The 27,078-nt window shown below is 39.0% G+C and overlaps 1 protein-coding gene across 2 annotated transcripts in view; it reads right to left on the bottom strand.

The window, feature by feature from the left end:
* Window positions 1-639: 639 nt before the first annotated feature.
* LOC136144260 (ATP-binding cassette sub-family C member 4-like) overlaps window positions 640-27,078 on the bottom strand; it is a 158,390-nt gene continuing 131,951 nt past the window's right edge. For both annotated transcript variants that reach the window (XM_065902007.1, XM_065902009.1), the window contains 4 exons: window positions 11,741-11,913; window positions 11,198-11,303; window positions 5,722-5,856; window positions 640-767 (listed from right to left, as the gene is read on the bottom strand). In XM_065902007.1, the coding sequence (XP_065758079.1) occupies window positions 5,722-5,856; window positions 11,198-11,303; window positions 11,741-11,913 (414 nt within the window). In that variant the 3' untranslated portion in view covers window positions 640-767. The remainder of the gene's footprint in view (window positions 768-5,721; window positions 5,857-11,197; window positions 11,304-11,740; window positions 11,914-27,078) is intronic.

The following is a 27,078-nucleotide window of genomic DNA, read 5'->3' as shown; positions in this document are numbered from 1 at the left end:
TCTCTTTTACAGGACTTCCCCAATGGCTCAGTGGTAAAGCATTTGCCTGCAATGCAGGAGACACAGGAGAAGAACACATAATATTGTCCCTCTGTATTTTAAACATATTTCTTTTTGGAGGGTAATACCTCTCTCTTCTATAATGTCATTTAAACTACATGTATGTTTTCCTATTAGTTTTTTCTGTAGTATTTTAACCAGAGGTCTTTGAGTGGAAAAATGGACAATAGGTCTGTTAAAGGAAGTGATTACGTAAAATGGCAACTTTACACTGTCTTCAAATAAACAGAATCCCTGATGGAAAGTAATATGTATTTCTGGGAACAGTAAAAAAAATCATCTGTGACAACTTTGTCTAAAATCTTAGAAAATCAGTTTTGTTCTAGAGTCTCTCAAGACACAAAACCTGGGAGACAGCTTTTATTGATGGCCTGCACCTCTGATTTGGATAAGAAAGAAAACAGTGTAACATATAAATAAACATAATAAATCACTTTGCAAGAGCTTGAAATCACTGAGTGAAGTTGGAGGAAAAAATTATAGATTAACATCTTAGAATATGTAAATATTTGTTGCTGGTGTAAAAAATGTATAATATAATTTATGCAGTGCAAAAACCTATTGGAAAAATGCCTTTGGAATAGACATGAACTCATGGTAGAAACAGTACATTGACTCAAAAATTGTTGAGGATGAGGGCTGTCCACTGGAAATATTCATAATCACATGGTCACTGTAATATCTGGCTATTTCCTTTCAGAGTGCACCTAAAGGATGAAAAAGACAAAAACAACATGGTTAAGAGTTTTAACTCCTTCTAAGGCAACACATTTCTAGGTTAACTTCTTGATGTGAAGCAAATCATACTGAAGGAGGAAACAGAACAGGCTCTATCTTGAAAGCAGGACTCCATCTTGGGCCAGACTATGGACTTTGAGCTATATGCCCAGGATCTAAGGAAACGACATACCAACTGGAAAACCAGGCCCCAGGGCTCTCCATTGCCTAAAAGAATACCCTAATTATTTGTGTGACTGAATAGAATCATACATTCTATTATGCTTATTGGGGTATGACCACAAGCCTATTGATAATTGTCCACTGTTAACTACCTAGGCTTAAGGCTTATGAATCATGGGTTAACTTTGATTGCATCTTTCTTTTTCCTTTGTTCAGACTAGTTTCAGGGAATTTTGGGGAGGTTGGTTTGGACGCTAATGCTTAGGGTATATAACGTTTTCACAAAAAATGGTCAGGGTCCTTGGCTAAGAGAAGACTCTGCCTTGGGCCCTCCGGGTGTAATAAACTGCACTCCACTATCTGCATTGTCCTTCTGAGTGAGTTTGTTTCCCGGAACACATGGCTACAACAATATCACTAGTGGAGGCACAATTTAAAAAACCAGGGGTATATTTATTCTATGGAGAAAGTAGCCTCACTAAAATATAATCCTTCAGTGGGATTAGACTTAATGCCAAACAACCTGTAGATCCACTTGCGTTCTGATCATTCCGATTCACAAATATGTTTTGTCACTAGGGTAAACTGATAAGTAAAATCATTTTACTGACTCAAAGCCTGGAGATAAATTAAAAACAAGGTGACAAAGAGGCTGGGAAAACTATTAATACTGTCTGCCCAATGGTTACTCATTTTCACACATAAAATGAGCACAACAAATTTGGATGTTAATATCAGGTTGTAATCTCTACATTTCATAAACTCTGATTGACAAACACTGAAAACAAGGAGCAGGAAATGAAAAAAGCATAACACTTTTTCATGTAGCCATGAAAAAGAATGAGACAACTGTATGCATTAATATAATGAGATACAATATTAAATAAAAAAGGAAAGAACAACTATCATTTGTGCTTAAAAACTGAAAGACCACATATTCACAAGTTCTTCCTGATACACAAGTCAGCAGTGGTGCTGGGGCTCCACCTGGAGGAGGAACTTGTGATGACAGGAATGGAAAGTGATATACTTTTTGCTCATAATATTTTTTAAATTATTTTTTAAAAGTGTTTAAATTGTCTAGTAGTAGATGTATCATTTGTTTTAAAACTTATTATTAAAAATATATTTTAGTTATTTAGAGCAGTGCCCCCCCCCCCAACCTTTTTGGCACAAGGGACCCAGTTTCATGCAAGACAAGTTGTCCACAGACAGGACAAGGGTGGGAGGGGAGTGGAGGGAGGCTCAGGTGTAATGTGAGTGATGGAGAGAAGCAGATGAAGCTTGCTCCTTTGCTCACCACTCACCTCCTGCTGTGTGCCCATGGACCAGTACCAGACTGCAATCCAGAGGTTGGGGACCCCTGATTGAGAGTCTCTAAAGTTACTTAGAAGAACTATGGGTATATTTTTTATTATTGAGATGCAAGGCTTCTCTCTATGGCCTTTTAAAAAATGACCACACTTTTACACTGTAAAATGCTCTACAGTCTCAAAGTACGTAAGCATGTGCTCTCTCATCTGATCTCCATAATAAATTGAAGGAGCCAACAGGACTGTAATCCTTGGTCTACACACAGGTGAGGACCTGAGGCTCAGAGACCTGGGGGACACAAGGCCATGTGGATGCTAAGCACCTCCTCCATCTATTCAAACGGGTCCAGGCTCCTCGAACTAGGATATGAGGAATTTATAACTTCTGGGCTCTATTAGGTGATTTCATGAATAGACAAACTGACAGCTCTGTTACACACTGGGAACAAAGAAACTTCAGAAAACTTCAACCAGATTTGCTTCATCACAGAACAGAATGGATGACAGGCATTCATCCTTTGAAGTGAACTGTGTCCCCTCCAATTTTACATGTTGAAGTCCTAAACCCCCAGTACCTCAGAATGTGACTGTTTGGAGACAGTGTCTTTAGAGAGGCAATAAAGTTAAAATGAAGTCATACAGGTGGGTCCTAATCTAACAGACTAGAGTTCTTATAAGAAGAGATCAGGATACAGGCTCACACAGAGGGAGGACCATGTGAGGACACAGAGAGAACATGGCATCTTCAAGCCAAGGAGAGAGACCTCAGAGGAAACCAACCCTACTGACACCTTGACTTCAGATTTCCAGCCCCCAGAGCTATAAGGAAAAACATTTCTGTTGTTTAAGTCACCTACTCTGTGGTCTTTGTATGGCAGCCCTAGCAAACTAATGCCCCCTTCAACTTTATGTATCTAAAAGGTACTTTCTCTACTATTGAATAGACCATCAGATCTCTGAAAGGGTCAATTAAACAGTGATCAGCTCACTTGAACTATGCATTTAAAAAAATGTGACTTGGAAGCACCTTTTCCCAGATGTTGAGTTTTCTTTTCAAATGAATTCTGTTCTATTAGAGTGAAAAGCTTGCTGATTTAGGTTAATGCTTCCAGTGTTATAACTCTGAATGCATTGGTATCTAATGCTTCCACATTCAAAAAATTGGCAATCTGACAGCTTACCTAAGAGGATGCAGAGTATGCAGAAATAATGCCAAGAAGATATTCAACTGGAATGGGAATCAAGAAATACGTTTCTATAGAGGTGACCTGACCCAGGGGTAGGACTGAAATCCAACAGTGAGGTTCTGCCACAATGTGAATTAGGGTGATGGCCCCACCTTGGCTACTATGTGAAAGAAGCAGTGTTCTCAGACTCAACACAGAACACAGTACCTAAGGCGACACTCAGCCTCCCCCAGCAATTCCCGCTCTGTGCTCCCTGGATCAGCTCTGTGACCTTAGGTGAGCCCTGGACCCAATCTCCTCACTCATGATATGAATAAAAATGGACCATCATGAGATTAATGTCAGAACAATGTAAAAATAATGATAAATAACTATACAAATGTAATTTACCATTAATATTGTTAGAGCAGGTGTAGGATTACGAGACCAGGAATCACAAGATTTCTAATTCTGCGACCTATGTTTGCTTCCATATGTATGTTATACTTGATTTAAAACATTCACTGAAAGAACAGATTTCTTATTCTGTATCTGCTGCAAACCAGCTTAACACTAGTTACATACATATAGTTATATACATATATATAGAGGGCCACCTTCCTTCTAAGGGGCCTTAGTTTCCTCACCTTTAAAATGACAGTGTTGAATCCTATCATCTTATGATATCTGGGCCTATCTAAAGTTCTGTGACCTATTTCTCATTACTCAATGTCTTAATAATATATAATGATAACATAGTTTTTAAATGAAGACTTTGACACATAGGTGGTACATCTCTTTTTGATGTGAAATGCATAAGTTCAAAAGAGCAAAAGGGTTTCGGAAATTCCTGGGTCTGTTGGTCTCAGGAAGGAAGCTCTGACTGCGAGATACTCTAGTAGAGGAAAGCACTTTGTGAATTTCAGGCATAAAAATAGAGGGTTCTTTGTTCAGCTTCTCAACATTTGCACACAATATAAGTACTTATGAAAAGTTCAGAACACAAACTTCCTTGTCCCTAAACCTAAGTATGAACTCTAACTCTGCCACCTCTTCAGCCAGCTCTGCAACCCAGGCAATTTCCTACCTGTGAACAGTGGAAGGTCCTGCTCGGCATTTCCTCACTTCTAAGGAGGACTGAGATGAGACAGTGATAGAGGGAACTTAGACAACATTTCAGATAAAACTTTCATATAGAAGTACTGAAGATACTGGGACATGTTTTCTTTAAGAAATTCTTTAAATATTTCATACAAGTAAACTTCTTCTACTTACAAATGAAAATCTAGGAAATGCAGAAAAGTATGAAGAAGGGAAAATGCATCCATAATTTAACAGAGGTAAATTTTCAATGGGAAACCTCACAACAGGCAGCTGGACGCCTCATCTCATCCCAAGCCAGGCATGATAAGGGGCAAGAACACCAGACCTTCCTTCTCTCCATCTTCCCATCAACCCTATTCCCACTCCCACCTTGTTCCAAATTACAGATGGCTGTATGACAATGGCTAAGTCTCCTAAACCAGACCTCAGTTACCATCTCACCATTGTTAGGAAGATGTCACATGACCTGACTGTTACCCATCGATCCCCTTCCTCATACCATGCACAGAGCTTAGTGCTTCACACACTTCATCTCTGAGAAAGTGCTTTGTAAACCTTCAAGCATCATTCAGCCTACAATGTGAAGGTGTTGTGAGTTCTTGATTTGTCCTGATGACAATTTAATATTCTAGAAAGTAGAGGAAGCATGGGAGGCAACTGGACCTAATTCTAAACAACAAAGAATTAGGGATAAATTGACAGTATCGGGTTGGCATTTTCTTTACAGCTTAGAAAACAGAACAGGCCTACACCTTTCCCTGGAAGATCTTTCTAGAACCAAAATATTCCAAAATTTTCCTTAAACTCTCAAATTTCCTGGATATTCTTTGACAGCAATCAGAATGAACATAAAGGGTCTGCAAAATGAGTCTTCTGTGCTCTATGAGAATCTGAACCCACAGTCCAAAATGTGGAAATTCCAATTTGACATCTCTCTCTCAAGCACAGGTGTGGTCACACAGAAGAGCACACATTGCAACCCCACTCCCAGCACTTGCTGCAGATTCTCAGCAGACCTGCCTTCTATCTGCCATGTGTTGTTAAGACCTAGTCATGAAGCTTCCTCTCTGGAGGCTTATAAGGGCACAGAGTGCTTGTTATCAGACCCCTGGTGGAACTCATGTGAAGGGTGAACCCTGGAGATGAACTTTAATTACAACTCCCCACAGCAGGCTCACCTATTTTGCCCTTTCAGTGAGGGCAGCAGCCTCGGTCTCACCCAGTTGTTGTGCCATATTGTAAAATAGGCTGTCTGGATCTTGCAGCAAAACATATGGCTCATCATGTTCTTCCAGTCTCCCTGAATCCAAAACCTAGAAAGAAAGCCATTAGCATGCAATGTCTCCTAGTAACATATTATAACTCATACAGTATTTCAAAAAGAGGCAGTACAGGGAGAATAGAGAGAATCTGTTTAGGTGGTAGGACTGGCAGATGTTTAGATGACTTGATTACCTTGTTTTACTAGGCAAAGGCCTAACCCGATCTTTAAATATTATAATGTTATCGGAAAGGAAGAAAACAGAAGTTTTAGACTAGGATTACTGGCACTCTGTAGCATCTTATATTCTGCCCAGGGCATTTGGTGTTGTTATCTTTACCTAGTGTTTTTAGCTCTCAGGCTCCGAGTTTTCAAGCAATTTATACAGAAACACAGAGTTGGAAAATAACCTGATTCAAGAAAATCAAAGTCCATTTATCTAAAAAGTAGGTGCAGTTCAGTTCAGTTCAGTCGCTCAGTCGTCTCCGACTCTTTGCAACCCCATGAATCGCAGCACACCAGGCCTCCCTGTCCATCACAAACTCCTGGAGTTTACTCAAACTCATGTCCATCGAGTTGGTGATGCCATTTAGCCATCTGATCCTCTGTCGTCCCCTTCTCCTCCTGGCCCCAATCCCTCCCAGCATCAGGGTCTTTTTCAATGAGCCAACTCTTTGCATGAGGTGGCCAAAGTACTGGAGTTTCAGCTTCAGCATCAGTCCTTCCAATGAACACCCAGGACTGATCTCCTTTAGAATGGACTGGTTGGATCTCCTTGCAGTCCAAGGGACTCCCAAGAGTCTTCTCTAACACCATAGTTCAAAAGCATCTATTTTTTGGCACTCAGCTTTCTTCATAGTCCAACTCTCATATCCATACATGACCACTGGAAAAACCATAGCCTTGACTAGAAGGACCTCTGTTGACAAAGTAATGTCTCTGCTTTTTAATATGTTATCTAGGTTGGTCATAACTTTCCTTCCAAGGAATAAGTGTCTTTTAATTTCATGGCTGCAATCACCATTTGCAGTGACTTTGGAGCCCCAAAAAATAAAGTCTGACACTGTTTCCACTGTTTCCCCATCTATTTCACATGAAGTGATGGGACCAGATGCCATGATCTTAGTTTTCTGAGTGTTGAACTTTAAGCCAACTTTTTCCCTCTCCTCTTTCACTTTCATCAAGAGTCTCTTTAGTTCTTCTTCACTTTCTGCCATAAGGGTGGTGTCATCTGCATATCTGAGGTTATTGATATTTTGTCATACAAATGAAAGGGCAGTGCCCTGACAACAAATTAATGGTCAAGTTGATTTGAACATTCAAGCAATATTTGAGGAAAAGATTAAGTGCTTCTGGGATTTCTTTAGGGTCCTGGATTATGTCAGCTGCTAAGAGGAGCAGAATCCCTTGTCTGAGAGGTTGAGATGCTTTTTGAAGTTGGATGTGGTTGTAGTTTATTCTTCTGAGTGAAAGTCTGGCAAAAAGATCTGGTACATAAGCAGCTTTTGCAGGATTGCTCTGCACAGAAGAAATTTCTAAAAACCAGTTTTCTCTTTGGATAAGACTAAAGAAGCAAGTAAGAAATTGAGTTTCAAATTCCTGTGATTATAGCCTGCAGAGCACACAGGGCCAGCCCAACCTGAACTGCCTAGGATCTGAATTTGTTTTCACAAACTATCTTTCTTCCCATTTCTTTCCTCAGTTGCCTGCCTTTTACCCCTTCTATTGCTCATTAGTAAGTCTGCTAAATTGAAACTGAAAGGGAGAAGAAGGGGCTCTCAACTCTTTCTGCTTACGAGTGACTTTGGTTAATGGTTCTGGAGGGGAAAAAAGTGTCTGAAACAACCAGCCCAAATGATACAACTTTAAAAATAGTTCTGATATTCAGTGGTATTTAATTCTTCATTTAGGTCATATTTAGAGTAAATGTATCTTAAAAGAATATGCTGGATGGGCTTCCCTGGTGGCTCAGTGGTAAAAGAATCTGCCTGCCACTGCAGGAGTCATGAGTTCAATCCCTGGTCCAGGAATATCCCACATGTTACAAAGCAACTGAAACCATGCTCCGTAACTACAGAGCCTATGCTCGAGAGCCTGGGAGCCACAACTACCGAGCCCACATGCATAAAGCCTGTGTTCTGCAGCAAGAGAAGCCATGCAATGAGAAGTCTGCACACTGCAATGAAGAGTAGCTCCCACTCACTGCAACTAGAGAAAAGACCACACAGCAAGGAAGATCCAGCATAGTCAAAAATAAATAAATAAATAAGATTAATTTTTTTAAAAAAAGAAAAGAATATGCTGGAACTCTAAACAAGACACAGGTTGTTTTTCCACATCTAGATACTGCAACTAATTTCATCCTTTGTATTTAATTGGAAACATTTATTAAGTGGCATAAAGGCCATTTTCCTGTTAATCTTACTACTGTGAATCATTGCTAAGGGCAGTTTTCTCAAAAGAGTCCAAAAATACCTGAATCTGTCTCAGTTTAGTTGCTCAGTCGTGTCCAACTCTTTGCAAACCCATGCAGCATGCCAGCCCTCCCTTGCAGGGAGTCGGCCTGAACGTACAGGCCCCTTTCAGCCCTAAGAGAGAACAGAGGGTCTCTCTTTGTCCTGCCACCCCTTCTTGTTAAAGTATAGACTGGCATTTGTCTCCTTCAGGGAAAAAACACCCCGGTGATCTTTCACCTGTTTTCCTGGTGCTGATAAACTCGTCATGCCTAAAGCCTGTTTTCTATCTAGTTAATGTTCTATTGATCTTAATCATGTTGGGCGCTAGGGTAATGCTTTACTGATCTTAAGTGTAGGAATTTAAAACATCTGTAGCTCTGCATGTATACAAACCCTCGATCTATTTTTAGTAACTCCTGTTAGCATATATATAGGTGTGGTATTCTTCAATAAAGTTGTCGGAGTCAGACGCAAGCTGACTCCGTCCCTCTCAACCCCATGTTTCTGAGTCTTATTTCTTAGGTACTCTGGTAATTGCGTTCTCGACCAGTTCGTTTGCTGGCAGGCTCCGGCACTCCCTGACTATCCCCAACTCCCAGAGTATATTCAAACTCATGTCCATTGAGTTGGTGATGACATGAGATGGTTATCTCATCCTCTGCTCTCCCCTTCTCCTCCCACCTTCAATCCTTCCCAACATCAGGGTCTTTTCAAATGAGTCAGTTCTTCACATCAGGTGGTCAAAGTATTGCAGTTTCAGCTTCATCATCAGTTCTTCCGACAAATATTCAGGACTGATATTCTTTCGGATGGATTGGTTGGATCTCCTTGCAGTCTTGGGGACTCTCAAGAGTCTTCTCCAACACCACAGTTCAAAAGCATCCATTCTTTGCTGCTCAGCTTTCTTTATAGTTCAACTCTCACATCCATACATGACTACTGGAAAAGCCACAGCTTTGATTAGATGGACCTTTGTTGGTAAAGTAATGTCTCTGCTTTTTAATGTGCTGTCTAGGTTGGTCATAACTTTTCTTCCAAGGAGCAAGTGTCTTTTAATTTCAAGGCTGCAGTCACCACCTGCAGTGATTTTGGAGCCCAAAAAATCTGTTACTGTTTCCCTTGTTTCCCCATCTATTTGCCATGAAGTGATGGGACCAGATGCCATGATCTTAATTTTCTGAATGTTGAGTTTTAAGCCAGCTTTTTCACTCTCCTCTTTCACTTTCGTCAAGAGGCTCTTTAGTTCTTCTTCACTTTCTGCCATAAGTGTGGTGTCATCTGCATATCTGAGGTTATCAATATTTCTCCCAGCAATCTTGATTCCAGTTTGTGATTCATCCAGCCTGGCATTTCTCATGATGTACTATGCATATAAGTTAAATAAGCAGGGTGACAATATACAGCCTTGAAATACTCCTTTCCTGATTTGGAACCAGTTGTTTTTCCACATTCAGTTCTAACTGTTGCTTCTTGACCTGCATACAGATTTCTCATGAGGCAGGTAAGGTGGTCTGGTATTCTTATCTCTTTAAGAATTTTCCATAGTTTGGTGAAATTATAGAGTAACTAGAATTATAAAGCAGCTATAACAATTGTGGAAAATTTGACATATAGTGAGAATTACCAAAAGGTGAGACAGAGACATGGAATGAGCAAATATTGTTGGGAAAATAATGCCCATAGACTTCGGTGCAGGGTCATGATAAGCTCTCAAGTTGTAAAAAATGCAGTATCTGGGAAGTGTAATAAAACAAGGTACATCTGTATTTCTAAAGCAAACAATATTAATAAGGTTCAAAATTGGGAAAGGAGCATGTCAAGACTGTATATTGTCACCCTACTTATTTAACTTATATGCAGAGGACATCATGCAAAATGCTGGGCTGCATGAAGCACAAGCTGGAATCAATATTGCTGGGAGAAATATCAATAACCACAGACATGATACAGATGACACCACCTTTATGGCAGAAAGCAAAGAGAAACTAAAGAGCCTCTTGATGAATGTGAAAGAGAAGAGTGAAAAAGCTGGCTTAAAACTCGGGATGGGGAATACATGTAACTCTATGGCTGGTTCATATCAATGTATGACAAAACCCACTGAAAAATAAAAACAAAAAAAAAACCTCAACATTCAAAAGACTAAGATCATGGCATCCAATCCTACACTTCATAGTAAATAGATGGAGAAACAATGGACACAGTGACAGCCTTTATTTTCTTGGGCTCCAAAATCACTGCAGGCCATGACTGCAGTCATGAAATTAAAAGACACTTGCTCCTTGGGAGAAAAGCTATGACCAACCTAGACAGCATATTAAAAAGCAGAGACATTACTTTACTGACAAACATCCATATAGTCAAATATATGGTTTTACCAGTAGTCAAATACATATGTGAGAATTGGACCATAAATAAAGCAGACTGCTGAAGAATTGATGCTTTTGAACTGTGGTGTTGGAGAAGACTCTTGAGAGTCCCTTGGACTTCAAGAAGATAAAACCAGTCAATCCTAAAGGAAATTAACCCTGAGTATTCATTGGAATGACTGTTGCTGAAGTTTAAGCTCCAAGAGATTGACCACCTGATGTGAGGAGCCTACTCATTGGAAAAGACACTGATGCTGGGAAAGTTTGAAGGCAGGAGGAGGTGGGGATGACAAAGAAGGAGATGTTTGGGTGGAATTACTGACTCAATGGACATGAATTTGAACAAACTATGGGACATAGTGAAGGAAAGAAAGGCCTGGCATGCCAAGATCCAGGGGGTCGCAAAGAGTCGGACACAACTGAGCAGCTGAACAACAACAATTTTCAGGAATGCGAGGAGCAACTAGGGGAAAATTAAATTACTGGAGGTTCCAATCAAGTTTTACAAAGATGGATATGCTGAAAAACTTAACAGAAATGAAAAAATCTAAAATGGTGAGGGTCTTACCATTATCCGTGTGCAGTCAATGACATTGCTCAACCTGTGTGCGATGGTTAGCACAGTGCACTGGGCAAATTTCTCACGAATTTTTTTTTGTATTAACTCATCAGTTCTATATTTAAAAAAATTGATTTAGTTCAGTAAAGACATGACAAGCAGACTTAAGACTTAAAAATATATGATATTTTTATAATGTTTCTAAAAATCAATAATGTTAACATATAATCTTGTTCCTAAAAAACTAAGTACAAAAAGTCTATTTAGAAATTTACTCTTTTTCACAAAATGATGGAAAATATTCTTCTCTCAAAATTGCTTGAAACTACAAGGAGCTGGATTTAGGAATCTAGCTCTCTCAGAATGCCTCATAATAACATTAATGCCATACAATATGTCTTGGTTTTTCCTTTGTTTTCTGGAATTGATATTATCAAAAGATATCCATTGGACTAAGAGAGCACTTAGAAACATTTCTAAGCATCACCAAATGTTTTCCATTTACCACACTGACAAGTCAGATTCAAGGTTTCCTGGTCTCAGCTCCATTACCTTGGATCCACATTCGATGTGGCTTTGTCAATAATCAATATCCGATTTTCCCTGAGGATGGCCCTGGCAAGACACACCAACTGTCTCTGTCCAGAACTCAAGTTCAATCCAGATTCTGCTAATTCAGTATTCATTTTACCAGGAAGACCTTCAATGGATTCTTTAAGTTGCACCTGTGGGTACAGAAAGAATGACTTTTTCCTAAGCAAACTGTTACTAAAGTAGACAAACATCTTAGACATTAGAGCTTTGTTGTCCTCAGGATTTCTGACATATATTGCATGTACAGCCAGCGTGATGGGAAGAGCTCTTTCTAATGAGCATTCACTGTGAAAGATGGTGGAGTCAACTCAGGACAGAAAGATTGCAGTGTCCCCCATCCCTGCTACAGGATATCCACCAGAAACCCTGCCTAGGGGTTAGTTAAGGAAGTCTCTCAAAAAATGAAGCCTCTTCTTCCAGTGTGGTTTCAACAGAAAAGTTTAAATGATCTTTATGGTTGAGTCGTTTCCCAAAGTACATTTTGCATAGGAGTTGGTACACTGAAGAAAAACTTTAAAAATATTTACATTAAGTCTTTTTCACTGAAGATATAATCTTATCAACACTTTACCATTTGGTGAAGTTTACAATATGCAAATTCAAACAATGGCAACTGGAGCCTATTTTGATAATAGCTCTTTCCCAAGTTTAATACTATAAATAGTGGACCAATCGAGTGCATTTTCCTCAGTGTCATAAATGTCTTGCAGTGAATGAAAACTCACTCATTGAGTTTCATATAATGAAAACTCATTATATGAAAATAAGACACAACACCTTATTTCCCCCAGAATATGGATATAGGTGATGTTTATATTAATCTATCTTCATAAAATTGTACTTATAAGATTAGAGAAAAAACACACTTTTAATTGCCACAGATAACTGAAAAATACATTTGGTGGTAGGGGTCAGTTCAACAAATATTTATTTTGGAAAAATATTATAGAGTATTAACCAAACTCAGGCTATACTTGAAGTTGAAGATCAAAGACAAAATACACTTCAAATTAAGAGACCAACAGATTGATGAGTGATGGCCGATAAATTTTCTGACACAGTATAATGTCAGATAACAACACACCAAGGGTCAGTGAGGAGTGTTTTCATTTTTTCATTTTTCAGGTATCCTAAATGCTAGAACACATCTATGAATGTGAACCTGAATTGTGCTATTGATAGAGTCCAATCCCAAGAAAGGGGAATTCTGAGTTAGAATTAAATATGGTATTGTTATGCAGCATTATCCTGAGAAGTACACAAAATCTAAAGGGTAAGACTTGGTTTGTGGTACAAGTGGTTGGACTGACATCCTGACTCACACTTGCCCCTGACTTGGATGACATCTCATCACTAATTTGGTTTTCTACTTTCCTTCGAGTTTGTCCATATCCACTTCATGAGGAAAAAGGGTTGTGAGACGAAATGTTTTTCAGAAAATGATCTTTTCTGAGACTCTGTTTTCATTTATAAGTCAGGGATGGCTATGAGAATATATGAATACAAAGGTCTTCTGTAGTGTAATCATAAAAGCAAGTTATAATTAAGTATTAAAATGGGAAAAAAAGGATAGTAGAGGCAGTAAACAAAAATAACAAGGAATTATAATTAGTGAATCTGAAAACATCCTGGATAATAGGGTAATATTCTCTCAGATCGTCCCACCCTTGCCTTATCAAGTGTGAAACAGATTGCCAGTACAGGTTGGATGCATGAGACAAGTGCTCAGGGCTGGTGCACTGGGATGACCCAGAGGGATGGGATGGGGAGGGAGGTGGGACGGGGGTTCAGGATGGGGAACACATGTAAATCCATGGCTGATTCATGTCAATGTATGGCAAAAACCACTACAATATTGTAAAGTAATTAGCCTCCAACTAATGAAAATAAATGAAAAAAGTGTAGTATTACTATTAAATTTATTGATTGAGATAACTGTATTAGGACAAGGTATATATTTATATATACCCCAAAACAATCAATTTCACCTTTTTCTCAAGTACACATGGAACCGTCTCCAGAATAGATCATATCCTGGGCCATAAATCTGGTCTTGGAAAATTCAAAAAAACTGAAAACATTCCAGTCATCTTTTCTGACAACAGTGCAGTAAGATTAGATCTCAATTATAGGAAAAAAATTGTTAAAAATTCAAACATATGGAGGCTAAATAACATGCTTCTGAATAACCAACAAATCATAGAAGAAATCAAAAAAGAAATCAAAATATGTATAGAAATGAATGAAAATGAAAACACAACAACCCAAAACCTATGGGACACTGTAAAAGCAATGCTAAGGGGAAGGTTCATAGCATTACAGGCTTACATCAAGAAACAAAAAAAAAAAAGCCAAATAAATAACCTAACTCTACACCTAAAGCAATTAGAGAAGGAAGAAATGAAGAACCCCAGGGTTAGCAGAAGGAAAGAAATCTTAAAAATTAGGGCAGAAATAAATGCAAAAGAAACTAAAGAGACCATAGCAGAAATCAACAAAGCTAAAAGCTGATTTTTTGAAAAAATAAACAAAATTGACAAACCATTACCAAGACTCATTAAGAAACAAAGAGAGAAGAACCAAATTAACAAAATTAGAAGTGAAAATGGAGAGATCACAACAGACAACACTGAAATACAAAGGATCATAAGAGACTACTACCAGCAGCTCTATGCCAATAAAATGGACAACTTGGAAGAAATGGACAAATTCCTAGAAAAGTATAACTTTCCAAAACTGAACCAGGAAGAAATAGAAGATCTTAACAGAACCATCACAAGCAAGGAAATCGAAACTGTAATCAGAAATCTTCCAGCAAACAAAAGCCCAGGACCAGATGGCTTCACAGCTGAATTCTACCAAAAATTTACACAAGAGCTAACACCTATCTTACTCAAACTCTTCCAGAAAATTGCAGAAGAAGGTAGACTTCCAAACTCATTCTATGAGGCCACCATCACCCTAATTCCAAAACCAGACAAAGATGCCACAAAAAAAGAAAACTACAGGCCAATATCACTGATGAACATAGATGCAAAAATCCTTAACAAAATTCTAGCAAACAGAATCCAACAACATATTAAAAAAATCATACACCATGACCAAGTGGGCTTTATCCCAGGAATGCAAGGATTCTTTAATATCCACAAATCAATCAATGTAATACACCACATTAACAAACTGAAAGATAAAAACCATATGATTATCTCAATAGATGCAGAGAAAGCATTTGGCAAAATTCAACACCCATTTATGATTAAAACTCTCCAGAAAGCAGGAATAGAAGGAACATACCTCAACATAATAAAAGCTATATATGACAAACCCACAGCAAGCATTACCCTTAATGGTGAAAAATTGAAAGTATTTCCCCTGAAATCAGGAACAAGACAAAGGTGCCCACTCTCACCACTACTATTCAACATAGTGTTGGAAGCTTTGGCCACAGCAATCAGAGCAGAAAAAGAAGTAAAAGGAATCCAGATAGGAAAAGAAGAAGTGAAACTCTTGCTGTTTGCAGATGACATGATCCTCTACATAGAAAACCCTAAAGACTCTTCCAGAAAATTACTAGAGCTAATCAATGAATATAGTAAAGTTTGCAGGATACAAAATTAACACACAGAAATCCCTTACATTCCTATATACTAACAATGAGAAAATAGAAAGAGAAATTAAGGAAACAATACCATTCACCATTGCAACAAAAAGAATAAAATACTTAGGAGTATATCTACATGAAGAAACAAAAGACCTATACATAGAAAACTATAAAATACTGATGAAAGAAATCAAAGAGGACACAAACAGATGGAGAAACATACCGTGTTCATGGATTAGAAGAATCAATATTGTCAAAATGGCTATTCTACCCAAAGCAATCTATAGATTCAATGCAATCCCTCTCAAGCTACCAACAGTATTTTTCACAGAACTAGAACAAATAATTTCACAATTTGTATGGAAATACAAAAAAACCTCGAATAGCCAAAGTAATCTTGAGAAAAAAGAATGGAACTGGAGGGATCAACCTGCCTGACTTCAGGCTCTACTACAAAGCCACAGTCATCAAGACAGTATGGTACTGGCATAAAGACAGAAATATAGATCAATGGAACAGAATAGAAAGCCCAGAGATAAATCCACGAACCTATGGACACCTTATATTTGACAAAGGAGGCAAGGATATACAATGGAAAAAAGACAACCTCTTTAAAAAGTGGTGCTGCTGTTTGTAATAGCCAGGACATGGAAGCAACCCAGATGCCCATCAGCAGATGAATGGATAAGGAAGCTGTGGTACATATACACCATGGAATATTACTCAGCCGTTAAAAAGAATTCATTTGAATCAGTTCTAATGAGATGGATGAAACTGGAGCCCATTATACAGAGTGAAGTAAGCCAGAAAGATAAAGAACATTACAGTATACTAACACATATATACGGAATTTAGATAGATGGTAGTGATAACCCTATATGCAAAACAGAAAAAGAGACACAGAAGTACAGAACAGACTTTTGAACTCTGGGGGAGAACGTGAGGGTGAGATGTTTTGAAAGAACAGCAAGTATATTATCTAGGGTGAAACAGACCACTAGCCCAGGTGGGATGCATGAGTCAAGTGCTCGGGCCTGGTGCACTGGGAGGACCCTGAGGAGTTGGGTGGAGAGGGAGGTGGAAGGGGGGATCGGGATGGGGAATACGTGTAACTATATGGCTGATTCATGTCAATGTATGACAAAACCCACTGAAATGTTGTGAAGTGATTGGCCTCCAACTAATAAAATAATATTTAAAATAAATAAATAAATAAATAAAAAGTGGTGCTGGGTAAACTGGTCAACCACTTGTAAAAGAATGAAACTAGAACACTTTCTAACACCATACACAAAAATAAACTCAAAATGGATTAAAGATCTAAATGTAAGACCAGAAACTATAAAACTCCTAGAGGAGAACATAGGCAAAACACTCTCCGACATAAATCACAGCAAGATCCTCTATGACCCACCTCCCAGAATATTGGAAATAAAAGCAAAATGAAACAAATGGGACCTAATGAAACTTAAAAGCTTCTGCACTACAAAGGAAACTATAAGCAAGGTGAAAAGACAGCCTTCAGAATGGGAGAAAATAATAGCAAATGAAGCAACAGACAAAGGATTAATCTCAAAAATATACAAGCAACTCCTGAAGCTCAATTCCAGAAAAATAAATGACCCAATCAAAACATGGGCCAAAGAACTAAACAGACATTTCTCCAAAGAAGACATACAGATGGCTAACAAACACATGAAAAGATGCTCAACATCACTCATTATCAGAGAAATGCAAATCAAAACCACAATGAGGTACCATTACATGCCAGTCAGGATGGCTGCTATCCAAAAGTCTACAAGCAATAAATGCTGGAGAGGGTGTGGAGAAAAGGGAACCCTATTACACTGTTAGTGGGAATGCAAACTAGTACAGCCACTATGGAGAACAGTGTGGAGATTTCTTTAAAAACTGGAAATAGAACTGCCATATGACCCAGCAATCCCACTTCTGGGCATACACACTGAGGAAACCAGATCTGAAAGAGACACGTGCACCCCAATGTTCATCGCAGCACTGTTTATAATAGCCAGGACATGGAAGCAATCTAGATGTCCATCAGCAGATGAATGGATAAGGAAGCCGTGGTACATATACACCATGGAATATTACTCAGCCGTTAAAAAGAATTCATTTGAATCAGTTCTAATGAGATGGATGAAACTGGAGCCCATTATACAGAGTGAAGTAAGCCAGAAAGATAAAGAACATTACAGCATACTAACACATATATATGGAATTTAGAAAGATGGTAATGATAACCCTATATGCAAAACAGAAAAAGAGACACAGAAGTACAGAACAGACTTTTGAACTTTGTGGGAGAAGGTGAAGGTGGGATGTTTCGAAAGAACAGCATGTATATTATCTATGGTGAAACAGATCACCAGCCCAGGTGGGATGCATGAGACAAATGCTCGGGCCTGGTGCACTGGGAAGACCCAGAGGAATCGGGTGGAGAGGGAGGTGGGAGGGGGGATCGGGATGGGGAATACGTGTAACTCTATGGCTGATTCATATCAATGTATGACAAAACCCACTGAAATGCTGTGAAGTAATTAGCCTTCAACTAAAAAAAACAATTTAAAAAAAGATATGTATAAAAGATGAAAAAAATAAAAGAGAGGAAGGAAATATAGGAAGACATAATAGCTGATGAATCTAGGTGAAGGTGTATATGTGTTCATCATACTATTCCTTTCATGTTCCTGTAATTTGAAATTTTTAAAACAAAAAATTGGAGGCTTGGGACTTTCCTGGTGGTCCAGTGGTTAAGAATCCACCTGCCAATGCAGGGAACATGGGTTCGATCCCTGGTTCAGGAAGATCCCACATGGAATGGAAGTAAGTAAACCCATGTGCCGCAACTACTGAGGCCACACTCTAAAGCCCATAAGCCTCAACTACAGAGCCTGCATGCCACAACTACTGAAGCCTGTGCCTCTAGAGCTCAAGAGCTGCTACAAGAGAAGCCATGGCAATGAGAAGCCTGTGCATTGCAATAAAGAGATAGTCCATTTGCTGCAACTAGAGAAAGTCTGCAAGCAGCAATGAAGAACTAGCACAACAAAAAAAGAAAAAAAAAATTGGAGGATTGAAGCCAGGCAGCCTGGACATAAGTTCTACCTAGCTCTGCCAACCGGGAAAGTTACTAAACTTACTCTGCCTTAGCTTCCTAAACTCTCACACTATAATATCATAATTATAAAGGTGGGTACCTCATAACATTGATAGAGTACAAAATAAATCAGTACATGTAGAATTTACAGCAGATCAATAGATATTGCCCATTATTACTAATGCTTCCAATATGCTACTGGGGAAGAGTGGAGAATTACCAATAGCCCCAGAATGAATGAAGCAGCTTGTCCAAAGCAGATATGATGCTCAGTTATTGATGTGTCTGTTGATGAAAGTAAAATAAAATGGTGCAAAGAACAGTATTGCATAGGAACCTGAAATGTTAGGTCCATGAATCAAGGAAAATCGGACATGATCAAGCAAGCAGGAGATGGTAAGAATAAACACTGACATCCTAGGAATCAGCAAACTAAAATGGATGAGAATGGGTGAATTGAATTCAAATAGCCATTATATTTACTACTGTGGGCAAGAATCCCATAGAAGAAACAAAGTAACCCTCATAATCATCAAAAGTCTGAAACACAGTATTTGGGTGCAACCTCAAAAATGACAGAATGATCTCAGTTTGTTTTCAAGGAAAGCCATTTAACATCACAGTAATCAAAGTCTATGTCCCCACCACCGAAGCTGAAAAAGCTGAAAATTGATCAGTTCTGCAAAGACCCAGAAGACCTCCTAGAACTAACATCTAAAAAAGATGTTCTATTCATCATCAGAGATTGGAATGAAAAGTAGGAAGTCAAGATATACCTACAGTAACAGGCAAGTTTGGCCTGGGAGAACAAAATGAAGCAGGGCAAAGGTTAACTGAATTCTGCCAAGAGAATGCACTAGTCATAAAAAATACTCTTTTTCAACAACACAAGAGACAACTTTACACATTGGCATCACCAAATCGTTAATACTGAATCAAAATGATTACATTCTTTGTAGCGGAAGATGGAGAAGCTGTATACAGTCAGCAAAAACAAGACCGGGAGCTGACTGTGACTCAGATCACCAGCCTCCCATAGCAAAATTTAGGCTTAAACTAAAGAAAACTGTGAAAAACACTAGCCAGCCAGTTATGACTTAAATCAAATCCTGTATGAATTTGCAGTAGAGATAACAAATAGATTCAAGGGACTAGATCTGGATAACAGTGTGCCTGAAGAAACTATGGACAGAGGTTCATAATATTGTGCTGCTGCTGCTGCTGCTGCTAAGTCACTTCAGTCGTGTCCGACTCTGTGCGACCCCATAGACGGCAGCCCACCAGGCTCCCCTGTCCCTGAAATTCTCCAGGCAAGAACACTGGAGTGGGTTGCCATTTCCTTCTCCAATGCATGAAAGTGAAAAGTGAAAGTGAAGTTGCTCAGTCGTGTCCGACTCTTAGAGACCCCATGGACTGCAGCCTACCAGGCTCCTCTGTTCATGGGATTTGTGCAGGAGGTGGCAAACAAACCATCCCAAAGAAAAAGAAAAGCAAGAAGGCAAAGTGGTTATCTGAGGAGGCTTTCTGAAGAATGCTGAAGGCTGGAGGCTTTCAGAAGAATGAAGAGAAGTGAAAAACAAGGGAGAGAGGGAAAGGAACATCAAATTAAACACAGAGTTTCAAAGAATAGCTAGGAAAGATAAGAAGGACTTCTTCAATGAACAAAGCTTAATAACACAAGAAAACAACAAAAGGGGGGAAGACTAGAGATCTCTTCAGGAAAACTGGAAACATCAAGGGAGCATTCTGCCCAAAGATGGGCACAGTAAAGGATAAAAGTGGCAGAAACCATAAAAAAAAAAATAATAAATAAAAAAAATTTAAAAATGGCAGAGACCTAGTAAATGCTGAAGAGATCAAGAAGAGGTGGAAAGAATACACAAAAGAAATATATATATATATATACACACATATATATAAAACTTAGTGAACTGGATTACTATGTTGGTGTGGTTAGTCGCCTAGATCCAGACATTCTAGAGTGTGAAATCAAGTGGGCCTTAAGAAGCACTGCTGTTAATAAAGCTAATGGATGCAATGAAATTCCAGAAGAACTATTCAGATCCCTAAAGGGGGATGCCATCAAGGTTTTGCATTCATTATGTTGGCAAATCTGTAAGACTCTGCAGTGGCCACAGGACTGGAAAAGGTCAATCCTCATCCTAATTCCCAAGAAGGGTAGTACCAAGAATGTGCCAACCATCAGACAATTGTACTCATCTCCCAAGCTAGTAAGGTCATGCTTAAAATTGTTCATGCTAGGCTTTAGCATTATGCAAATCAAGAACTTCCAGATGTCTAAGATGGGTTTAGAAAAGGAAGAGGAACTAGAGATCAAATTGCCAACATTCACTGGATTATAGAGGAAGCAAGGGGATTTCACAAAAACATTTATCTTTAGTTCATCAACTATGCTAAACCCTTTGACTGTGTTGATCATGACAAACTGTGGAAACCTCTTAGAGAGATGGGAATACCAAACCATCTTACCTGTCTCCTGAGAAGCTTGTATGTGGGTCAAGAAGCAACAGTTAGAACCCTGTATGGAACAACTGACTGGTTCAAGATCGAGAAAGGAGTAGGGCAGGGTGGTCTGTTGTTACCCTGTTTGCTTAACTTATATGCTGAGCAAATCATGAGAAATGCTGGGCTGGATAAGTTACAAGCCTGAATCAAGACAGACTAGAGAAATATCAATAACCTCAGATATGCAGATGATACCACTCTAATGGCAGAAAGCGAAGAAGAACTAAAGTGCCTCTTGATGAGGGTGAAGGAGGAGAGTGAAAGAGCAGGCTTAAGACTAAATATTAAAAAAAAAAAAAACAACTAAGATCATGGCATCGTGCCCCATTACTGCATGGCAAATAGAAGGGGAAAAAGTGGAAGTAGTGACAGATTTCCTCTTCTTTGGCTCCAAAATCACTGCAGATGGTGACTGCAGCCATGAAATCAGAAGATGATTGCTTCTTGGCCGGAAACGATGACAAACCTAGCCAGTGTGTTGAAAAGCAGAGACATTACTGTGCCAACTAAGGTCCATATAGTGAAGGTTATGGTCTTCCTAGTAGTCACACATCGTTGTGAGAATTGGATCACAAAGAAGGCAGAATGCCAAAGAATTGATTCCTTCAAAGTGTGGTGCTGGAGAAGATTCCTGAAAGTCCCTTGGATAGCAAGGAGATCAAATCAGCCAATCTTAAGGGAGATCAACTCTGAATATTTACTGGAAGAACTGACACTGAAGATGAAGCTCCAGTATTTTGGCCATCAGACAACACATTGGAAAAGTCCCTGATGCTGGGAAAGATTGAGGGCAGAAGGAGAAGAGAGTGTCAGAGGATGACAAGGCTGAATGGCTTAACTGATAAAATGAACATGAACTTGGGCAAACTCCAGAAGATGGTGAGGGCCAAGGAGGCCTGGTGTGCTGCAGTCCATGGGGTAGCAAAGAGTTGGACACAACTGGGCAACTGAATAACAACCACCTCCTAACACTGATAGAGTATAAAATGAATCAGTACATGTAAAATTTATAACAGATCAATAGGTATTGCCCAATATTAATAATGCCCTCAGCTAGCACCTCTTCCAGAGAAGGCAATGGCATCCCACTCCAGTACTCTTGCCTGGAAAATCCCATGGACGGAGGAGCCTTGTAGGCTACAGTCTATGGGGTCGCGAAGAGTTGGACACGACTGAGCAACTTCACTTTCACTTTTCACTTTCATGCATTGGAGAAGGAAATGGCAACCCACTCCAATGTTCTTGCCTGGAGAATCCCAGGGACGGCGGAGCCTGGTGGGCTGCCGTCTATGGGGTCGCACAGAGTTGGACTCAACCGAAGCGACTTAGCAGCAGCAGCACCACCTCTTCATGTTCTGCTCTATTTTCTTCCTTTGCATGTATCAGCATTGAGACCTTGTTACATATGCACAGGATTGTTTTCCATCTTCTCCAAGAGAATTTAAGCTCCAAAAGGGCAGAAACTTTGTCTCTTGATGACTGTTATAGCCCCAGAATCTGCAACACTGCCTGTCTAACAAGCTCTCAGGAGATATTTGTTGGCTGTATGAATGAAGGCATAAGTGAATTTCATTGTGTGACATGTCTGTTCCTATAAATTAGAAAATAAATCCATATAGATAAATAATTTTTATATAACACTATGGTTTTTCCAGTGGGCATGTATGGATGTGAGAGTTGGACTGTGAAGGAAGCTGAATGCCGAAGAATTGATGCTTTTGAATTGTGGTGTTGGAGAAGACCTGAGAGTACCTTGGACTGCAAGGAGATCCAACCAGTCCATCCTAAAGGAGATCAGTCCTGGGTGTTCATTGGAAGGACTGATGTTGAAGCTGAAACTCCAATACTTTGGCCACCTCATGCAAAGAGTTGACTCATTGGAAAAGACCCTGATGCTAGGAGGGATTGGGGGCAGGAGGAGAAGGGGACAACAGAAGATGAGATGGTTGGATGGCATCACTGATTCAATGGACATGGGTTTGAGTAAACTCCGGGAGTTGGTGATGGACAGGGAGGCCTGGCATGCTGTGATTCATGGGGTTGCAAAGAGTCGGACACAACTGAGTGACTGAACTTAACTGATTTTCTTACTAAGTGTAAAACGAATATATTCTTATAACAATTAACTGGCTCCAAGATATCATAAACATCACACTTTAAACAGTGGAAAGCACTGAAAAAGTTATGATTTAAGGAAAATGGATCAAATAATACTATGACTCAGGGAACTCAAACAGGGACTCTGTAACAATCTAGAAGGATGGGATGGGGAAGGAGATGGGAGTGAGGTCCAAGAGGGATAGGACATGGGTGTATCTATGGTTAATTCTTGTTGATGTTTGACAGAAAACAACAAAATTCTGTACAGCAATTTTCCTTCAATTAAAAAATAAATAAATTAAAAAAACTATAATCTCAGTACAGAATACTTCAGATTGTCTTTGAACTTGGGAAAAAATAGAATATAGCAAAATTGAAAAATAATAAACTGAAATTTAAGGCACTCTATTTTTATCACCTTAAATATTTTCAAAGTAACCTACTACATGTGCTATATCTACCAACCAGGCACCAGCACCCCTACTGGTAGTCAACATAGATGTCAGATAGTTTCTATATTTTGTGGAACTTTCTTACTTTTCAAAAAGAAAGGCTGGTGTGAGCTGGACTGAGACAGGGAAATGCAACCAACAGATGGGGAAGAGGTTTTACTAGAGCAGGACTGACAGTAAATGAAGTCAAGGGAGAGCCCCTTCACCTAAACACAAGACCCCAGGAAATGGACATGTGAGCTGTCCCACAGCAAGGACTGAACCACGTAATTCCTAATGCACATGATGCTGATGCCCAGATTTATATATGTTGGTTTCCTGTTGGATGAGACATTTTATTGTTGTTCAGTGGCTCAGTCATGTCTGACTATTTGTCGTACTGCAGCACACCAGGCTTCCCTGTCCTTTACCATCTCCTGGAGTTTGCTCAAACTCATGCCCATTGAGTTGATGATGTCATCCAACCATCTCATCCTCTGTCTCCCCATTCTCCTCCTGCCCTCAATATTTCCTAGCATCAGGGTCTTTTCCAATGAGTCAGCTCTTCTCATCAGGTGGGCAAAGTACTGCATCAGCAATAGCCTCAGTAGTCTTTCCAATCAATATTCAGAGTTGATTTCCCTTAGGATTGACTGGTTGGATCTCCTTGCTCTCCAAGAGACTCTCAAGAGTCTTCTTCAGCACCACAGTCCGAAAGCATCAATTCAGCCTTCCTTATGGTCCAACTCTCACATCCATCCGTGCCTACTGGAAAAACCATAGCTTTGACAATATGGACATATGAGACATACTTCTTCCCTAATAAAGATACTATCAATGTCAACCATTAAACTGCATGATTTTGTCCCAGTTTTTTTTTTTTTTTTTGTCCCAGTTTTGATGTAACAGACCATATACTTAATTCCATATCCTAGAATCTAAACTGTTTTGTTTTTGTTTTTTTAGCAGAAGCAACACTTCGATGATTCATTTTGAGAGTTTTACTTACTGTGCTCTTTTAACCTTTGAATGATAAAGTGCTTCATTTTCAGGTACACTCCTGTTCTATTTGTGGAGTTGCCTTTGCACCCCAATCAGCACTAATTTCTGATTAACATTTGTCATTTTATAGTAAGTTAGCTAGTTTTCAGTATATGAAAAATGTATTTTCAGCATATTTTGAAAAATAACCAAGATGAGATGGGCAGCATCCACAGGACTGTCTCCCTTCTGAATGTCCATCTCTTCCAAGGAAGAAGGAAGAAACAAACTAGCGGACTTTAAAAGAGGAAACATAGTGGTTTCCTCCTACTCACTCTCAGACCAACTCTGTGAGTTTGGGTCCACATGTCCAATTTGGCATCACTTACAAACTAGTAACTAGGGTTTTGAGTTCACTGAAAAATTGATCTTACTGATTTAGCAATACCTCTTAGAGTGATGGACTTCCCAGGTGGTGCAGTGGTAAAGAGTCCTCCTGCCAATGCAGGAGATGTAAGAAATGTGGGTTTGATTCCTGGTTTGGGAAGATTCCCTGGAATAGGAAATGGCAATCCACTCTAGTATTTCTTGCCTGGAAAATTCCATGGACAGATGAGTCTGGAATGCTACAGTTCCATAGGGGGTCACAAAGAGTCAGGTATGACTGAGCATGCACAGGCATACACTTAGAGTGATTAATCATACCATTATTCTTTTTCTCTACGAATTATTTCTTTATCACATTTGTATGTTTTTCAGTGAAAGATTCTTTAAAACAGTCATAAAGAAGCAATTCCTAGAGAAACACAATGATGGGATGATTTCTCTAAGTGTTATCACCAAAGCTAACATGGTCAATTCCAGAAGCAGTACATGGAAACCACACACTTCACTTTTGAAATAAACTCATGTTTATTTCCTTTTATAGAAATCTCCAAAGATAGTTTAAATAAAGGTAAATCTTAGTATTAGCTACCACTTGTACCACCTCATCATTTTTAGAATTTAGATTAACATTGCCCCTCTGTCCATGGAACAATACGTTCTGAAATTCTAGACTAATTTTGCTACCTGAGAATCCATGAAAAAAGATCTCAAACTGGGAAATAAACAGGAAAATAATTAACTAGTATTTCCAGTTTTTTTTAAAGATGTCATAATTTCACCATTAAATAGTCCTGTGAGTTCAAGATCAGCAGATCATCCTATCTTTGTTTCACGTTTGATGGTTAACTAATCTCCCCGCCTCTTCTCTTTAGAATTTCACTATAAAAAGACTCACAAACTTAAATGAAATCAGAGGTGCACTTGTTTTCAGGCAGGAAAAGGTAAAGCAATAATCCAACTTAGGAAAATAAAATCCCCACAGTTGCTGGAAAGCAGGGTGGTGTGTAAAGACTGTGTGCTGACATCCTTCAGAAACCAGAATTACTGGATGGAAATTGTCAAACTCCCAAATTTGCCTGCTCACAGTCAAGGCTCATCTGTATATTACAGATTTCAGAGCTTCCCTGGAAAGGTGACATTAAATGACACACACACCAACTCAAAATAACATGAACAATCAGTCACTCAGATTTGTGCAATACAAAAATTTTTCTAAGAAATACACCACACTTCTCTGAAATGTAAAGATCAATAAAACATTTAGTAGTTATTTTTTCATGTCAAAAAGTATTTTTGCTACTTTCCTCTAAGAGTGTTATAGTGTCTGGTCTTACATTCGGTCTTAATTCATTTTTAGTTTATTTCTGTATATGGTATTAGGGAGTGTTCTCATTTCATTCTTTTACATGTAGCTGTGCAGTTTTCCCAGCAGCTGGGAAGAGACTGTCTTTTTGAAAAGACTGTCTTTTCTCCACTGAAAAGAGAAAAGACCATCTTTTCTCCATTGCACATTCTTGCCTCCTTTGTCATAGACTTGGTGACCATAGGTGTATGAGTTCATCTGTGGGCTCTTTAGCCTGTTCCACTGATCTATGTTTCTGTCTTTGTGCCAGTGCCATACCATCTAGAGTACTGTAGCTCTGTAGGGAGTTGACCAAAAAATTCATTCAGGTTTTCCCATAACATCTGATATAACAAACTTTTTGGCCAACTCAGTATCTTAAGTCAGGGAACCTGATTTCTCCAGCTTCATTTTTCTTTCTCAAGAGTGCTTTGACTATTCGAGGTCTGTGTTTCCATACAACTTGTAAAAATTTCAGCTCTAATTCTATGACAAATGCCATTGGTAATCTGATAGGGATTGTACTGAACCTGTAGATTGCTTTGGGTAGTATAGTCATTTTCACAACGTTGATTCTTCCAGTCCAAGAACATGGTATATCTCTCTATCTGGTTGTGTTGTCTTCGGTTTCCCCTGTCAGTATCTTATAGTGTTCTGAGTACAGGTCATTTGCCTCCTTAGGTAGGTTTATTCTTAGGTATTTTATTCTTTTTGTTACAATGGTAAATGGGATTATTTTCTTAATTTCTCTTTCAGATTTTTCATTGTTAGTGTATAAGAATGCTGCTGCTGCTGCTGCTAAGTTGCTTC

Source organism: Muntiacus reevesi, chromosome 11 (genome assembly GCF_963930625.1).
Source record: "Muntiacus reevesi chromosome 11, mMunRee1.1, whole genome shotgun sequence".
Taxonomy (NCBI): Eukaryota; Metazoa; Chordata; class Mammalia; order Artiodactyla; family Cervidae; genus Muntiacus; species Muntiacus reevesi.
Note: the sequence above shows the minus strand (reverse complement) of the source record. Positions and strands in the feature narration are given on the sequence as shown.